Source organism: Moschus berezovskii, chromosome 20 (assembly GCF_049115385.1).
Source record: "Moschus berezovskii isolate FMDL1 chromosome 20, NW_MosBer_1.0, whole genome shotgun sequence".
Lineage (NCBI taxonomy): Eukaryota > Metazoa > Chordata > Mammalia > Artiodactyla > Moschidae > Moschus > Moschus berezovskii.
Window position 1 is genome coordinate 47,133,724 of NC_142479.1, and position 18,164 is coordinate 47,151,887.

The 18,164-nt window shown below is 51.2% G+C and overlaps 1 protein-coding gene across 10 annotated transcripts in view; it reads right to left on the reverse strand.

Annotated features, from left to right (window-relative positions):
- MPRIP (myosin phosphatase Rho interacting protein) overlaps positions 1–16,452 on the reverse strand; it is a 97,022-nt gene extending 80,570 nt beyond the window's left edge. For 3 of the 10 annotated variants that reach the window (XM_055407501.2, XM_055407498.2, XM_055407499.2), the window contains exon 1: positions 16,036–16,450. In XM_055407501.2, the coding sequence (XP_055263476.2) occupies positions 16,036–16,158 (123 nt within the window). In that variant the 5' untranslated portion in view covers positions 16,159–16,450. Of the gene's footprint in view, positions 1–16,035 lie in introns of all 10 variants that reach the window. The other 7 variants (XM_055407504.2, XM_055407500.2, XM_055407497.2 and 4 more) reach the window with 4 other exon arrangements.
- Positions 16,453–18,164: the final 1,712 nt, after the last annotated feature.

Sequence of the window (18,164 nt, forward strand, 5' to 3'; positions counted from 1 at the left end):
GCAACCAGGTCAGCCATCCCTGCAGATCCTACCTCAGGCTTCTCCTCCCAACACCACGCAGGCCACTGTGCTGGGACTCATCTCTAAGACGCGTCCAAGGGTCTCAAGCCCTCAGCAGAGAACACTGTCCTGCTGCTTTACAGCCATTCAGTTCTAGACCCAAACTACACTCCTCCACATGGGCACACCTGCCAGCATGAGCTTCCCAGGCATGTCACCTGCCTCTGAAAGCCAGCAGAGGATCATCGGCCCTGCCAAGACGAGCACAATCATGGGGCAGCCCCTGCACCCAATTCAACACCATCAGGACCCAGGGTGAAAGAAAGCGTGGCTTCTGAGTGAAAAAGGGGAGCCACCAGGTGAGTGGCCCTGAGGACGCATGCTGCATTGAGTGCGCGCGTGGGAAGGCTTTCTGAAATGCCCTTCAGTCTGCTCTGCTACCCAGCCGTCCTACTCCCCAGTGCCAACACAGTCCACATCCACGACTTACAGGGCAGGTCACCGCTCCAGGCACTTCACTCACGCACTCTGCACCACTCTTCCTCATCTCACATACAAGGAAACCGCAGTGTCTCAGCAAGTGTGAGTCAAGGCCACCTGGCCCCGCATTATGCCTCTAACCTCTGGACACATCAGTGAGCCACTCCCAGGAGTAAAAGCTGGCGCCATCCCAGTAGGATGCACAACCCTAGTGGGTATTCTCCTTGGGGGTCTAGTCCTGACCTCGTCACTAGGGCCTCCCCAGACATCCCTCCACCTGAGGCCTGGGACCTGCGTGGAGCTCTGATTCGTGGTCCCTGTAAGGAGCTCATCACAGGATGGACCGCCACAAGCCACCCTCCATGGAGCTGTCCACCCGGCGTGGCCAGGCACCAAGGGCTGTGAAGGGGTTTAGGGAGCAGACAGAGGCCATGGGGCTCTTCCTCGGAAGGAGGAGTCTTTCCTATCTGTGCACACAAAGACAGAAGTGCGAGCATAGGCTCCCACCTCCACCCAGAAAAAGCAGAACCTCATAAGTAGAGCGACTCTATCCATTTAGCATCCAAATTGGGACACTCTGGGAAATGAGCAGGGAGCCTACTAATTACACCATGACACATGGCCCTAAAGAAAGAAACTTACAAGAAATGCAGTTTAGACATCTCTGCTGGCAAAAGTCAGGCTGCAAAGACAACACAGCCACTGAGAATACCTACAATGAGACAAAGACACAAAACGTGTAGCTAAGGGTAAGGACCTTGGCAGCAGGGAACAGAGAGGAAGGATGTGGAAGAGACCTCCGTGAGGAGCGAGCACAGGCCAACGGCAGAGATGGAGGTCAGGGAGGCCAGCTGGCATGTGAGGAGCCCCATGCTCCCCCTAGAAGCACCAGAGCCTCACACACAGTGCCGCCCCCTCCCTGGGAGCACGTTACAGAGCAGGGTTCCTGGGCGGGAGGGCGCATCCCAAACTGCCATGCGGCTGGAGCCTTTGGGGCCCTCCTCCAGAGCTCTAAGCTTGAGAATCCTCTGACAGTCCCACCCTTCGGCCAAATCAGAAGTAGCACTGGACGGAGGCAAAGACAATAAATACTTGATGAAACAATCACCTGAACGCCAACTGCTCTCAGCACAGAACACATCCACGCTGCTGCCACACACCTGACCACGGCTGAGCCCCAAGCTGTGTGTGCAGATGTGCACGCGCGGGTGCGACGGGGTAAGTCCAGTGCCACGGCAGTCAGCACGCTCCTGGGGACCTGGGGTAACTAGGATGGAGGAGAGGACGGAGGTGGAATCTGCAGTGTTAGCTACACATGGGCAGCAAATGCCAAGCCAAAAATGACAGAAATACAGGAAACAAGGATGTCAATGATGGTTTGACAAAATGTGGGTTAGGCTTCCCTGGTGGCTCTTCCCTAGTAAAAACCCTGCCTGCCAAGCAGGAGATGTGGGTTTGATCCCTGGGTTGGGAAGATTCCCTGGAGAAGGGAATGGCTTCCCACTCCAGTCTTCTTGCCTGGAAAAATCCCATGGACAGAGGAGCCTGGCAGGCTATAGTCCATTGGGCCGCAAAGGAGTCGGACATGACTTACCGATCAAACAACAAGCAGAAACCAAAACTGAGGTGGGGGTAATAATGGCTTTGAGTTATTTTTGTAACAACTTACTTTTTGAGGCATAATCCACATACCATACAACTCCTCTGTTGTATAATAGGTGTAAAATTCAATACAAATTCAGGTTTATATTGCATCCATCACCACCATCAAGTCTAGAACAGCTTTGTCACCCCAGAAAAGAAGCCCTGTGCACTTCAGCAGTCATTCCCACACACTCTCCCCCAGGGTCCCCAGCAGCCACTAACCTGCTTTACATCTTTACAAAGTTGCCTGATAGGGACATTTCACACGAATGGAATCAGGTAATGCATGGTCTTCTGTGCCTGTCTTCTCACACTGAGCGTATGTTTTCTAAGCTCAGCTGTGCTATAGTGAGTGCTTATCTCACTCCTTTTCATGGCCAAATAATATTCCGTTGTGTGGACGGACCACATTTGTTTACTGATGACACTGGGGTTGTTTCCCCCTTTTGGTGACCGTTGTTAAAAATCCTTTCAGTTCAGTTCAGTTCAGTCGCTCAGTCGTGTCCGACTCTCCGCGACCCCATGAATCACAGCACACCAGGCCTTCCTGTCCATCACCAACTCCCGGAATTCACTCAAACTCATGTCCACAGAGTCGGGGATGCCATCCAGCCATCTCATTCTCTGTCGTCCCCTTCTCCTCCCGCCCCCAACCTTTCCCAGCATCAGAGTCTTTTCCAGTGAGTCAACTCGTCGCATGAGGTGGCCAAAGTATTGCAGTTTCAGCTTTAGCATCAGTCCTTCCAATGAACATCCAGGATCGATTTCCCTTAGAATGGACTGGTTGGATCTCCTTGCGGTACAAGGGACTCTCAAGAGTCTTCTCCAACACCACAGTTCAAAAGCATCAATTCTTCGGCGATCAGCTTTCTTCACAGTCCAACTCTCACATCTGTACATGACCACGGGAAAAACCATAACCTTGACTAGACGGACCTTTGTTGGCAAAGTAATGTCTCTACTTTTTAATATATTATCAAGGTTGGTCATAACTTTCCTTCCAAAGAGTAAGTGTCTTTTAATTTCATGGCTGCAATCAGCGTCTGCAGTGATTTTGGAGCCCCAAAAAATAAAGTCTGACACTGTTTCCACTGTTTTTCCATCTATTTCCCATGAAGTGATGGGACCAGATGCCATGATCTTTGTTTTCTGAATGTTGAGCTTCAAGCCAACCTTTTCACTCTCCTCTTTCACTTTCATCAAGAGGCTTTTGAGTTCCTCTTCACTTTCTGCCATAAGGGTAGTGTCATCTGCATATCTGAGGTTATTGATATTTCTCCCCGCAATCTTGATTCCAGCTTGTGCTTCTTCCAGCCCAGCGTTCCTCATGCTGTACTCTGCGTATAAGTTAAATAAGCAAGGTGACAATATACAGCCTTGACGTACTCCTTTTCCTATTTGGAACCAGTCGGTTGTCCCACGTACAGTTCTGACTGTTGCTTCCTGACCTGCATACAGGTTTCTCAAGAGGCAGGTCAGGTGGTCTGGTATTCCCATCTCTTTCAGAATGTTCCACAGTTTATTGTGATCCACACAGTCAAAGGCTTTGGCATAGTCAATGAAGCAGAAATAGATGTTTTTCTGGAACTCTCTTGCTTTCTCCATGATCCAGCGGATGTTGGCAATTTGATCTCTGGTGCCTCTGGCTTTTCTAAAACCTGCTTGAACATCTGGGAGTTCACAATTCACATACTGCTGAAGCCTGGCTTGGAGAATTTTGAGCATGACTTTACTAGTGTGTGAGATGAGTGCAATTGTGTGGTAGTTTGAGCATTCTTTGGCATTGCCTTTTTTTGGGATTGGAATGAAGACTGACCTTTTCCAGTCCTGTGGCCACTGCTGAGTTTTCCAAATTTGCTGGCATATTGAGTGCAGCACTTTCACAGCATCATCTTTCAAGATTTGAAATAGCTCAACTGGAATTTCATCACCACCACTAGCTTTGTTCGTAGTGATGCTTTTTAAGGCCCACTTGACTTCACATTTCAAGATGTCTGGCTCTAGGTCAGTGATCACGTTATCGTGACTATCTTGCTTGTGAAGATCTTTTTTGTACAGTTCTTCTGGGTATTCTTGCCACCTCTTCTTAATATCTTCTGCTTCTGTTAGGTCCCTACCATTTCTGTCCTTGATCGAGCCCATCTTTGCATGAAATGTTCCCTTGGAATCTCTAATTTTCTTGAAGAGCTCTCTTGTTTTTCCTATTCTGTTATTTTCCTCTATTTCTTTGCATTGATCACTGAGGAAGGCTTTCTTATCTCTCCTTGCTATTCTTTGGAACTCTGCATTCAGATGCTTATATCTTTCCTTTTCTCCTTTGCTTTTCGCTTCTCTTCTTTTCACAGCTATTTGTAAGGCCTCCTCAGACAGCCATTTTGCTTTTTTGCATTTCTTTTCCATGGGGATGGTCTTGGTTCCTGTCTCCTGTACAATGTCATGAACCTCCTTTAGGAGAGATCAAAGAAGTAAACAACAGCTGTCTAACTGACCCCAAGCCCCTTGGCGATTGGCTCCCAGCAGCTTCCCCACACTTCACCATTCAAGGGTTCACCAGTGTCTCCCTGCATCGCCTGGCCTTCAGCTCCCACTGCCCTCTAGGATCTTCAGGAGGGAATGGAGGTGGGGGCAGCGGGTGGCCTTGGCTGCTCCTGTACACAGGCACAGCCCCTCCAGGTCCTCAACCTGGACTCCTCCACCCACCCATGCCATCTCTGCCCTGAGCCCCACTGTCCACAGTGCTGAGGTCTGGCCTGACGAGGTGCTTCCCGGCGCAGCTCACAGCAGATCTCCACAGGACCCAGCAATACCCCCACAAGCCAGTTTCCACCCTGAAGAGCTGAGGAGTCAGAGAGATGTGTGTTCACAGCAGCACAATTCACAACAGTCAGAGGCAGAACAGCCCAAGTGTCCATCTACAGACAGACAAACAAAATGTTCTATGCCATAGAATGCAATATTCATCCAGAAACAAGCAGTACACACTGATTTCGTGTTACCACGTGAACTCTGAAAACATGCTCGGTGCAAAAAGCCTAACAAAAGGTCACAATTTCTACAATTCCATTTTGATGAAATATCCAGAATAGGTAAATTTATAGGGACAGAAAGCAGACTGGTGGCTGTTGAGGATGGGGGTGGGAAGTGGGATAAAGTTGCTCAGTAGTAATGGATGTTCTTTTGGTGTGCTGTTTACATTACAGAGTACTGGTGACTTTAGCATATTGTGAATGTGCTAAATGCAAATGAACTGTACCCTTTAAAATTATTAATTTTCCATTTCATGAATTTTACCACAAAAAAACAAAAACTCACATACAGAGCTCACTGGATCCCAGGCCCTGAGATGGGAGGGCACGCAGCCGCCAGCCTGCTGGCCACCACCCCTCATTCCCCAGCTCAGCTGCCTGCTCACCCCTCTACCCACACACATGCCCTGCAAGTCCAGTCCATGCCCAGGCCTCCTCCCTGGACTGCAGCAGCTGGAGGAAGAGGGGAAAGGAACACTTTTAAAAACCCCTTCCCTGTTTGGGCTTGACTAGGAAGGAGCCTGTGGCCACGGGATTTTTGGAACATGACGCCATTTGTGGCAAAGGGAGGAATGCTTGAGAATGCGTGGGACAAATTTCAGAGCCAATGGTTTTGCAGGAAAAAGTCACACCCTGTCCCTGAAAAAGCAGTGCTTCCTATAAAGTGACAGGTAGGACAGGAGAGTCTGATGAAAGGAAGTAAGAGAGAGACAGGAAATGTAACAAGTTCAGCCCAAGCCTCGCCTCCACTCCACCCTTCCCAGCACACACACACTCTGGCAGGGCAGTTTCCAGACATGAGGGGCCAGAGGCCACACAGGGCCAGAGATCTAAGGTCCAGAAGGCTGGCCTGAGCCCACTCAGGTCTGTTTGGGATCCCCGGGAGGAGGGTCCAGGTCAGACTGTCTGCGCAAGTTCCAGGACCTCTTTCCATCTCAGTTTTCTTATCTCTCTAATTCATAAGGCTGCCGTGAATGTAAATGAGTTAGCAGTGGCTGGGCACACAGCAATTACTGTCAGCTCTGAATCCCACCACTGCCACAGAAAATAATCCCAGAGCACATCAACTACTCCTTTAGAAAACCACACCAGAGACAGCTACGTGGCCAGTATGCTGGCCCCGTTCACAGGAAGAAAACCCTAAGCTCACAGGTTACCAGGAGGGAAGGGACACGTGGGGATGAGAGTCAACGGGCTGTCTGCCGAGATGGCACCTGCCTGTTGACAAGCTAGATTGCAAACTCTCACAAGGAGCCATGTCTGCTCATTTAGACCCCATGGAAGGGTGCCCTTGGCAGAAGGCTCCACCCCCTGAAAGACTGTGTGATCCCTAAAGGATGTGGGGCAGTGGGGGAGGAAGCCAGAGGACCCACCTGCCAGCTGAGGCAAGTTATCGAAGCTGGTCACCCAAGGGCCTGCTCACTGCCCAGCAACTCAGTACTAGGCCCAGGCTGCTCTCTACATTCCTCCGGCCCTTTCACCCAGGTCCAGTGCACGAGAGCCTGGACTCCCAGACAACTGCTCCCAGGGGCACCTGCAGGATAAGCAGCTTCTCTTAACCCTCGGCCACCTTGCTGACAGCAACTGAGACACTGCCACGCAAAGTGACTTCTGAAATTGGGGCCTGCCACTGCCATTCGACTAAACAACTGCCCTTCCTGGGACTGGCACTGTGCATTTCTCTGGGCTCGGCAGGTGCGCAGGGATGGCTACTGCCCAGCCTGCTGGCCTCTGGAGCAGCCCACACCCTCCAGTGGTAGGTCTTGCCTCTCCAGTTTTGTCATTGTTTTTGCCACACAGCGCATCATGTGGGATATTAGGTCCTAAAGGGATGGAACCTATGCCTCGTGCAATGGAAGCACAGAGGCTTAGCCACTGACCACCAGGGGAGCCCTCCCTCTTTGCTTCTTATACTCTAAAAATTCTTAAAACTAGTTCACTCTTTATACTTAAACACGTCTGAAAATCAAACCCACACAAGCAAACTGACTGTGGTCCTTCCAATCCCTAGGGGCTGATGTGGGGCAGCTGCTAAGTGGGGCCAAGCAGCTCACAAGAGAGGGGCAGCTTGGGCTTCTGTGGTGTGGGCACCAGGTAGACAGAAAGAGTTTGAGAGCAGCCATGCTGCAGAATCTCATCACAGAGGCAGGTCCCCTCTCTGGGTCACCACATGCCCAGCACACACTCAGGCATTCACAGAGCTGAGGTTTGCTCTTTCCTGCAACCCCCATCCTCACAGGCACCCAGACGTGGGTCTTGTTGCAGCCCCCATTTTCAGAGGAGGGATGCAGACACTTAGACTCTGAGTAAGCTGCTTAAGCAGCATAAGAGCCAAATCCGAGCTGAAAGCCCCTGCCCTCAACCCTCCCACTCCCTTACCCGAGCACGTGTGAACCAAAAGTGGGACTGTGTCAGATTTGTAGGTCAGGGCGGCCCCCAAGCGGAAGACCCGCCAGCTCGGGTGGAGAGACTCTGAGAGTAGAACCCGGGGGACCTGGACTCTTTCTCCGCTTCACCTGGGACTCCCAGCAGCTGCTCTGCTGCCTGGCCCCTTGAGCTGAGCACCAGGACACTGAGAGGGGAGAGAACATGGAGTCTCCCTGTTCCAATCAGGGCTTCAGGATCTGAAGATCAAGGACACAACTACTTCCTGAAGAATCCCTCAGGGGAAAACAGTGCTTCCCGTTCAAGGCTCACCAAAGGTGTGGTCACTGCAACAGGCCAGCAGCCTGTCCAGGAGACACGCAATACCCCAAAGCTGAGACGTTAGGATGTGCGAAATGCTCTGCCCTTCCCATGCCCCCCACCAACTAAGGAATCCAAGTTGAGGGCAAGGCCCTGTCTGACAGAAAGGTTAACATTTGCTTTCAGATAGAGTGGGCAAACAGAACTCAGAAAACTCCACACTGGCCTTCCTGTGACCTAGGCTGAAACTCTCTGGGTCTCAGTGGCTCCATCTGCTAACGGGGACAATCCTTCACCTGCTTAAGGGTGGGGGGGATCACCCAGTCCCTCAGGCCCCTTTCCCTTGGGGTAGGAATTAGAAGTCCATTAAACAGCTCCAACTTAGTTTGCAGACCTTGGCCTCCTATTGAAACCGTAAAAGGCTAACAAGTCACAGTGGCCTTCCCGGGAGAAGGGAGGCCGGGCTCCTGGCCACATACAGGCTGGCATGGGAACCAGGTGGAACACAGCCCATCCCTAGGCAGCTCAGTGACCTCAGGCTGATCTAACCTAACTCTGAAAGGTTCTCCACAATCCTACTCCACAGGTGGCCATGCTGCCCCAGCCCTGCTCGCCTCCCCAGCTGGAGACAGTGGAAGGAGGTCCTGGTACTCACAACACCGGATCCAGGAAGATGTAGGCTCAGGAGGACTCCACAAGCCTGTCCACTCACCCTCACTGAAAGCTGCCCCCAAGCCCGGGGGCAGGACACCATCCAGCACAGCACACACACCACCAAGCTGAGCGAGGGGAGGAAGGAGCCAGAAGAGTTACAAGCTCCAGGCAAGAATCAGGCTATGGTTTCATGTGAACTAGGATGACCCTGAGGAAACCAGCAAGTGGTTTGGAAGAGTCTAGTCCAGTCTCCAGAGACAAAATGCCAAGACCCTGGCTCTCTTGCCCCCAAAGGAAGTGAGAGCATAAGAGTAGTGGAGATGGGCATTTGGGGGTCCCAGCCCAGGGCAGCTGTGAAAGAGCCCAGACCACTTCACAGAGCCCTCACTGCTAAAATCAAAGGGACCATGAAATCTAAGGCAGAGTCTTCAAACCTGCCCCTCATAATCTCAGAAACAACCAGAGGTCCCATGTGTGGGAAACAGAAACAAACAGCTGAGAGGCCAAGCACCAAACACGTGTCGCCCAGAACTGTGTCACTTTTTCAGTTTCATACACGTTTCTGTATGAGACTCCTTGGAGTAAAAGGCTCCGCAATTTAAAGTTTGAAAACCACTGATCTGGTTCAACCATGTCGTCTCAGATGGGAAAGTGATGCTCAGAAAGTAAGTTTTTAAGGATAAAGGAAGTCTGTTTTCTCAGATTAACTGCTTCGAAACCAACCCCCGGTGCGCCCCACTCCTCCCTGTGTCCTGCCAGCCACCCACAGTATGAGGATGGAGGCAACAGAAGCGCAATTCCCTCTAGTCTCGCCTCCCTGGCTCAATGCTCTCTCTTTTTTCAAGTCTAGATGGCAACTTGGTAACAAAGATAAGTATTCCAAGTCAAATTTATTTCAGCTAAACAGCATCAGGGTGCCAGTGATCTGGAGAGAGCCCAAACAAAGGCTGTTCCCCACAGCAGAGGCCCTTGGCACCCTTTCTGGAATATTAATTGCCACAGAGGGCTTCAGTAGCCTCCACAGGCCTGGTCAGTACTCTCCATCCATTCTGTTCGCAAACTAGACCGCCCCTGAGGACAAAATGTGGGCAATGGCTTTAGAGGTGGGAAACCGAGGCCAGGAGAACATAGGTGACCTTTTTGGGTCACCCTGCAACATCTGTGCCAAGAATAGAACACAGGTCTTCCACTGTAGCCCTTCTGCATGGCAAGGGAACAAGAACACGGAAAGAAAGGTCAAGTAGCAGGTTAGAACGCTGGGAAAAGCAACTAGGATGCAGCTGCAGAGCACTGAGCAAACACAAAGGGTGGTGCGGGATACAGGCACCCCACCTCCGTGTGGCCCCACTAACCCACCCCAGGCTCTTGCTCACTCCCCACAGCATGTGTCTACTAAGTCCTGACCAGCCAGCACCCTGCTCTCCTCTGCCCTGCTGGGGCAGTAGGGACCAGAGCCCAGAGCTCTCAAATACAGTAAAGGGAGTCACCAAAAAAGTGACTTTCAAAGAAAGAACCCCCTTAAATTGGCAAAAACACACCATAAGGAGATGCAGATAACAGTGTCAGTACCCAGTGATACTCTTTTTGTAGCTCCAGGACTCCGAACGCGAGCTGAGGAGAAAAAATCCACAGGCACAGCCTTCCCACCCTGGACTTCCCCAGAGGGTCTCAAGAACCCAGCTGCGGGCCAGGCCACTGCAGCCAGAGCTGCCCCATTCATCACTGTAGACAACAGCCACACATGGCCACTGAGCACTTGGAATGAGGCTAGTCTGGACCAAAGGTGCTGTAAAGGTAAAAGTACATATAACAGCATCTTTACATGTTGACACGGTAATTAATGTTTTAGATACATTAGGTTAAATACAATTAAAATTAATCTCACCTGTTTCTTTTTACTTTGTGGCAACCAGAAAATTTTAAATTATGTATCTGGCTTGCATTACGGTTCTACTGGACAGGGCTGGTCTAACAGGGCAGGGGCAGGGGGTGCGGGGTGGCGGTGGGTTGGGGGTTGGAAAGCTATGTATGCTCACTCCAGAGGCCAAATCTAGCCCACTGGCTACTTTTTCTTTAGGTCCCAAGAACAAGAATGGTTTTTACATTTTTCAAATGGTTATATAAGTACCTACCTAAATGCTTCAATTTTGCCTGTGGGCCTACAAAGCTGAAAATATTATCTGGCCCTTTAAGAAAGTATTTGCCAATCCCTAGACTCTAGCAGCAGCAAACTCTAGAAACAAAACAATCAGATACTCACTCCAGAGACACTAGAAGAAGAGGGCAGGTTTAGAATTTGTGTGTGTGCGTGTGTGAGATTCTTGAACTTTTTTTTTTGAGACAAAATTCACATCACATAAAATTAACCACTTTCAACAGAACAGTTCAGTGGCATTTAGTACATTCATAGTGTTAGGCAAACAGCATCTCTGTCTAAGATATTTCATCACTCCAAAACAGAACCTTGATCCCATCAGCAGGTATGCCCCGTTCCCCTCTAACCAGAACCCTTGCAACCACTAATCTGCTTTCTGTTTCTACAGACTTACCTATTCTGGACATTTCATATAAATGGAATCATACAGTATACGACCTTTTGTGTCTGACTCTTTCACTTAATATCAGTTTTTGAGAGTCAATCATGTTGTAGCACGTCTCATTACTTCATTCCTTTTTCTGACTGAATGATATTGCATTGTATGGACAGACAATAATTTCTCTGTTCATCCACTGATGAATATTTGGGTTGGTGCTACTTTTAGCTATTGTAAATAGTGCTGTTAGAAACATAGGCATAAAACTGTTTGAATACCTGTTTCCAATTCTTTTGGGTATATGCTAGGAATGGAATCAGAGTCACATGCTGATTCTTTTGAGGAACTGCCAAACTGATTTCCACAGCAACTGTACCATTTTACACTCCCAGAAACAATGCACAAGGGCTCCAACTTCGCCACATCTTCACCACACTAACACTTTCCCTTTTTCTTCTACAGTCATCCTGGTGGGTATGAAGTGGTACCTCATTGTGGTTTCAATTTGCATTTCCCTAATGACTAACGATATTAACCATTTTTCGTGTGCTTGTTTGGTCATTTGTAAGGTCCGGGACTTCTGACCTTCTTACCAAACTATCTACCAATCTGAATAATCACAAATCTTCTAAAATGGGTGGGCATGAAATCTTTCCGTTGTTTCTGAGATAAATGTTAAGTCAAATAAAGAAGTTCCATACCCTGAAACATCTAAGAAAGTCACAGAACAAAAAGAAATGATGAAATGATTCACAAGGAGAGCAAGGCCTGGTCTATCCACCTCTATGTCTGGGCTTCCTACCCCAATGCCCCGGAAGCCCCAGCATCAGAGGATGAGCACAGCAAGGGGCAGAATTAGACTGGGGGGGCTGAGGGGAGACAAAGGAGGACTGAAGAGCTGGGAAAGATCAAGACCAACCTCCTCTTTCTCCTGGAGAGAGACAACCCAGCCAAGGTCCCACCAACAAAACAGTGCTAGACCAGGGACTAGAACTGAAGTTTGGTGATTTCTTTCACAAAAAGCCATGCTTAATGGTGACATCCAGCCAATATCCACCAGGAACCCAGGCTGGGACGAGGACCTGGAAGCCAAGACAGTTCCAAGCAGTTCCAGACCTGCTGCTCCCACTGACCAACAAGCCTTCCCCCTCTTGCTTCACTCTACATAGCCTTGTGAGTGACTCCATTCACTCCTATGACATCAGAATTCCCACCGGGCCCCAACCCCTCCTTTGCTGCTGCTGCTAAGTCACTTCAGTCGTGTCCGACTCTGTGTGACCCCATAGACGGAAGCCCACCAGGCTCCCCCATCCCTGGGATTCTCCAGGCAAGGACACTGGAGTGGGTTGCCATTTCCTTCTCCAATGTGTGAAAGTGAAAAGTGAAAGTGAAGTCGTGTCCGACCCTTAGCGACCCCCCGGACTGCAGCCTACCAGGCTCCTCCGTCCATAGGATTTTCTAGCCAAGAGTGCTGGAGTGGCTTGCCATTGCCTTCTCCGAACCCCTCCTCTAGCTCGAACCAATTACCTGAGTGGGTGATTCCACCTAAGAACCAAATTGGACTTCCACCTCCTTGAAGTCAAATTTACTGCTTTTTTTACTCAGGAATTCCCTACTCCCCCAAATCTACTCCAAATCTGCTATTCTCAACTGCCGTTAAAGGTACTTTTACCCAATCAGGTTTCCTCAATTCCCACCTCTGATCGACTGCCAATGTCTTGTTCCCAGGGTCAGCACTGACCTGGAGAAGACCTTTATGGACATTTACCTGGATTTCTTCAAGAGCATCTATTAGAGTTTCTGCCTTCAGCCAGAATTATTATCTTCCTACAACACAAACCCAATGGGTTAAAAAGCTAAGCACAGGTAATTCTCTGGAGGTCCAGTGGTTAGGACACCATGCTCCTTTCACTGCCAAGGGCCCAGGTTCGATCCCCTGTCAGAGAACTAAGATCCCACAAGCCACACAGTATGGCCAAAAAAAAAAAACAAAGTTAAGCATAAAAATAATATTTGCTTACCTATATTAAAGAAAATATTAGAGGCTATTTTATAATGCTGGAAATAAAACCTTTATAAGCATCAGATTAAAACTACAAACTATAAAGGAAAACATAAAACTACCATATAAAGGCTTCCCAGGTGGCTCAGAAGGTAAAGAATCTGCCCGCAGTGTGGGAGACCCCGGTTCAATCCCTGTTCAGGAAGATCCCCTGGAGAAAGATATGGCAACCCATTCTAGTATTCTTGCCTGGAGAGTTCCATGGACAGAGGAGCCTGGCAGGCTACGGACACGACTGAGCGACTAACACACACATGTAAAAAGAGAAAAAACCATGCATTCACTTAAACACAGTATATAACAGGTGCTGCAACTGCTAAGCCTGCGTGCTGTAGAAGCCTGCATGCCACAAGACAACCCAGGTACCAAATATCTAGAGTGGGAGTCAGCAAACCATGGCTCCAGGCCAATCCTCTCAACTGCCTGTTTTTGTAAATAAAGTTTTACTGGAAACAGCCATATCCCTTAGTTTACATCTTGTCTATAGCAGCTTCACACAGCGGCTTTTGTGGTATAGTGGCAAAGCTCCACAGTAGCCACAAAGGTCTATGGCCCACAAGGCTGAAATATTTACTCTCTGACCTTTTACAGAAAGTTTATGGACTCCTGACCTAGAATATATACAGAAAACTCCTACAACTCAATGGGATGAGGGGTTGGGGGGACTAACCTGATAGAAAAATGGGGAAATAATAAGAAAATCTACAAAAGAAACAAAATATATCCAACAAATATTATTAAAAGAGGCTTAACCTCAGTGGTAACTTGGGAAATTATTATAGAACTAAATCATTTGATAATACCCAGTCGTGGCAATGATAAGATATACAGTCTTTTCTGGAAAATTTATTATCTGTAAAAATATATATATATAGTTAATGCACTTTATATCAATTCACTCATTCTATTTTTTAGATCTGCCCCCAGAAAAATACTTGCACTTGTGCGTGTGCAGGTGTGCACACATATACCCAAAAGCAGTTAGAAAGCTGTTCATTGAAGCATTCACTATCTATAACAACAAAACCAGTAAGGAACCTTGCCGCCCAGCAATAAGGTAATGGCTAAACTATGGTACATCCCTGATGATACAAAACGCAAAACAAGTTTGGTACACTGATATGTATGACCATGAAAATGGCTACAAGACATCATCAAGGAGAGGGGAAAAAAATTATGTGGGAGCAAAATGCACACAGTTTAGATTAAAAAAGATTTTTTGCACTGTACTTGAGTCCGTATGTATGCAGAGAAATGCACAGGAGAACAACTAATGGATAAACACCTTAAAGAGGAGGTAGCCTTGATGATCCCTGATCTATCTTCCAGCCTTGACGGTCTAAAATAAGCTTGGGGCAGGAGGGGCAACAGGAAGCAAGGACTTGGGGAAGACTGGTGGGAACCGATTGGCTGAGGTTTCCTAATGGGGCCATGAGGATGGGGGGGGGGCGGTGGAGGGCCGGATGCAGGGAGCAGCAGCTAAGGCTGTTGGCAACGGCCCTGAGTCTCCCTCCTCTTTTCAAGAGCAGTTTCTTCCTGAAAGATCCCAGGAGGTAGAAGCCTGGCGTAATCCCTCCAGGCACAAATAACCCAATCATTTCAGAAACTACCATTCCACTTGTGCCCGGGAGGGCCCAGACCTATTTCAAACCCTCCAGTTCAACTGTGAATACACTGCAAGAATAAGGTACTTTTAAATTTGCAACATCCACCCACGAATCCAACTAATAATCATCATTTTTTAAACAGATAACATTTCAAACATGCAGATTTCATTCCAGTTCAACTAAAGCTTAAGAATCAGAAAACAAGCCCTTTGAGGTGTAAACCCCCCAATTTAAGCAGCTGCCTGGAATAACTAGAAAACTCTCAGAATAACCCTTGCCAAGACCAGAAACTTTCTAAATTCAACTTTACTATTCTGCAGGTGATTCTTGCTTGTATTTTAAAGTGTAAAAGGAAAAAGTTTACTAAGATATCAGGCCTCACTTTTCATAACAGCCTGGCGAGGGAAGAGAGCCAGGGATTCCTGCTCCCAATTTATGGAGAAGAAAATGAAACTAAGCAAACGGACTTGTTCAAGGTCACACAGTTGCCAGTGACAGCAAGCCTAGAAGCTCGTTCTCCTGAGTTCTGGTCCAGGACCCTCATCGTCACAGGAACTGTTCCCCAGGCGAGGAGTCCGGTGGAGAGGAAGGCATGTCCCTTAGAAGCCCACCCACCACCGGGACCACCACCGGGAAACGGGCCCTGAGGTCCTGACGCTCTGACTCCGCGGCCCCGGGTGTGGGGTCTCGGTACCGGGAGTCTTTTCCTGGCCGCTGGGGATGGCGGCGGGTCCACCCACTCCGCAGCGAGAGAAACGGCCAGCCCCGGCCACTCGAAAGCGGCGAGCCGGTGGAAGGAGCGGCCGCGACGAGGTCAGCTCCCAGCCCCGCGCAGAGAACCAGGGAGACCTCTAGGAGTCGGGGGCCGGGGAGAGGCCGCACAGGGACAGGACGGCCCGGGAAGCGGGAGTGCTAGCGCCCGGCCGCAGAGCCCAGCTCCGGAGGGGCCGGCCGCCCCAGCGGTAACCCCGCCCGGGCACGCGGGACGGCCCGGCGCCGAGCTGTGGGCGGGTTTCCGCCGCCGAAGCCTTCGAAGCCCCCCGGGGACGAGGGACGCGGCCGGGAGCGGCGACTCTGGGGGCAGGGAGGCCGCGAGCCCCTCCTGCCGGCGGTTCGGGGTCGCGCCCGGAGCGAGATCCGGACCCAGGCCGCCCCCGCCCGGAGCCACCAGCGAGAGATGGGGGGCGCGGAGCCGGACGGCCGCAAGCGGCCCCGCGCTTTGTTCCCGCGCTCGGCCGGGCGCCCTGAGCCGCCGAAACGCATGAGTCACCGGGCGGCGAACGGAGGGCGCCGCTCGTCCCGCGGGCGCCGCTTTGTCCGCCCCGCCCGCGCCGCCCGCTCACCTGCGTCAGGTCTTCGTCGTTGAGCAGATGCGACTCGCGGGGCTTGAAACAGTTCTGACACTTGCTCTTGTTGAAGATGTTGGCCTGGAATTTCCTGCACGGATTCTCCTTGGCCGCCGACATGGCCGGGCGCAGGCTCAGGCCGGGCGCCGCCGCATCCCCGGCCGCCGCCTCCAGCCGCGCACGCAGGCCAGAGCCTCAGAGAGCGCGCGGCCCTCGCCGCCCGCCCGCGCCGCCGCCGCCGCCCGCCGGCCCCGGGCCCATGGACGCGGCCTCGCGCGCCCGCTCCCGCTCCCACCGCCCCGCCGGTCCCCGCGCTCGGTGCCCGCGCAGCCCTAGGCGCCCGCGGCCGTAGCGAAGGGGAGCGGAGCGCCGGGCGCACTCCAGGGCGGCGGGCGCGCGCGAGGAGGCGACGGGCCAGCGCGCGGGGCGGGGCAGCGCGCGGGGCGGGCCCGCGTCCAGGCGCGATCGGCGCCTCGTCGGACCAATGGCAGCTCCACCTCCCGGCTAACAAAGAAACCCTCTAGCCAATGGGAGCCGGGGGAGGGACAGAAGGCGGCCTGGCGCAAGGTAACTTGTGTAGGCGGAGGAAGGCGGGGAGTGGTGGGGCGTTCAGGCTTGGTGGACGGGCGCGCGGCCGCCGGGCCTGACAGCTGCGGGGGCGGGGCCTGCAGGCGGGGCGGGGCCTGTGGGAGGGGCGGGGAGGAGCGGGGCCTACCGGCCGGCTCCACAAACAGCTCCTGCAACCTCGCGGTCGCGCGCCCACGCGGAGAGGATTACTTTGACACCCACTGGGCGCGGGCCCCGCGTGGCGGTCAGTAAGGCTCCATACAGTTCCAAGTACTTGATATGCGCGAGACTCACAGCCTCCCCATCCACATTTTACGTGGGCGGACACTAAGGAGCGGAGAAATTAAGGAGAGGGAGGTAGGGTTTCGAGGGGTGACTAAGAGGCGTCAGCCTAGAAGAGCTGTCAGTTCTATTGCGGGAGATTAGTGAGGGCTGACGCGATGCCAGCTACTAAGCCAGGCATTCCTGCCCCCATGACGTGCTGGAGGAAATTAAGGCTCCGACGCCCGAAGTCACTGGGGGAGGGAGGGGTCGCTGTGCTAGGGGGGCCAATTCTCACTCCAGTCGTCCACTCTCCAGTCTTCTAACCAAAAGACCACTTGGCGAAGACTGTAAAGGGGGCACAGGCAGAAGGCTCAGCAGCCCAGAGAGGGGGGCTCCTCGGGGAGATCGGGGTGGCTTCAGGGAAGAGGGGAAATCCAAGCAGAAGGTGAGAGGTTGGGAGGGGCTGGGGTAAGGGAGGAAGGAGTCGGACGGGATGGGGCTGGCAGCCTGGACCTCGGGTTTCAAGCTCTGACGGGTAAAGGTCATTCTGCTGGCAGTCAGGAGTCCACCACCAGAGCTCTCAAACAGGGGGGGTGAGCCAACTCGCCTCACAGAGGAGGTGACACCGAAGTATGTGTTAGTGGCGGGGACAGCAGCTGTTGCTTAGGGAATGGAAGGTTTTAGAAGCGGCAGATGCTTCCAGGGCTGTGTACTTTTCCACTGAGCATCCGGTGAACATCGCAGGGAGGTGGATTTCAAGTCAGTGTAAAACAATACTTGCCTCCAAAGGGAGCTGAGGAAAGGTGGATCCACATCCTGTGGCCACCTGAGGGGAAAGGCCAGCTCTTGACCTTGGGCAAGTGCCTTCACCTGCTGGCTGCCTCAATTACCTCATCTACAAAACTGGCATGATTGTTTGCTTGTTGTGAGCATTATATGACACAATCCTTATAAAATATTTAGCATAATATGTCAAAATGTTAATTGGTGAATCTAAGCAAAGTGTGTTTATTGTCCTATCCTTGTAATGTTTCTGTTGGTTTATGTTTTTGCAAAATAAAAAAATGTGTGTGTGGCAGGGGACAGAGAGAATTGTACAGAATCCTCAGAAACTGACACCAATGGTGGCCTCTTGAGAGAGAGCTGGGTGGTGAGAGGTGACCTACTTTTAATTTTCACTGTGAGCCCTTTTGTTTCTTTGGATTTGGTATTATGTGGTATCCCTGGGTTGGGAAGATCCCCCAGAGAAAGGAATGGCTACTCACCCCAGTATTCTTGCCTGGAGAATTCCATGG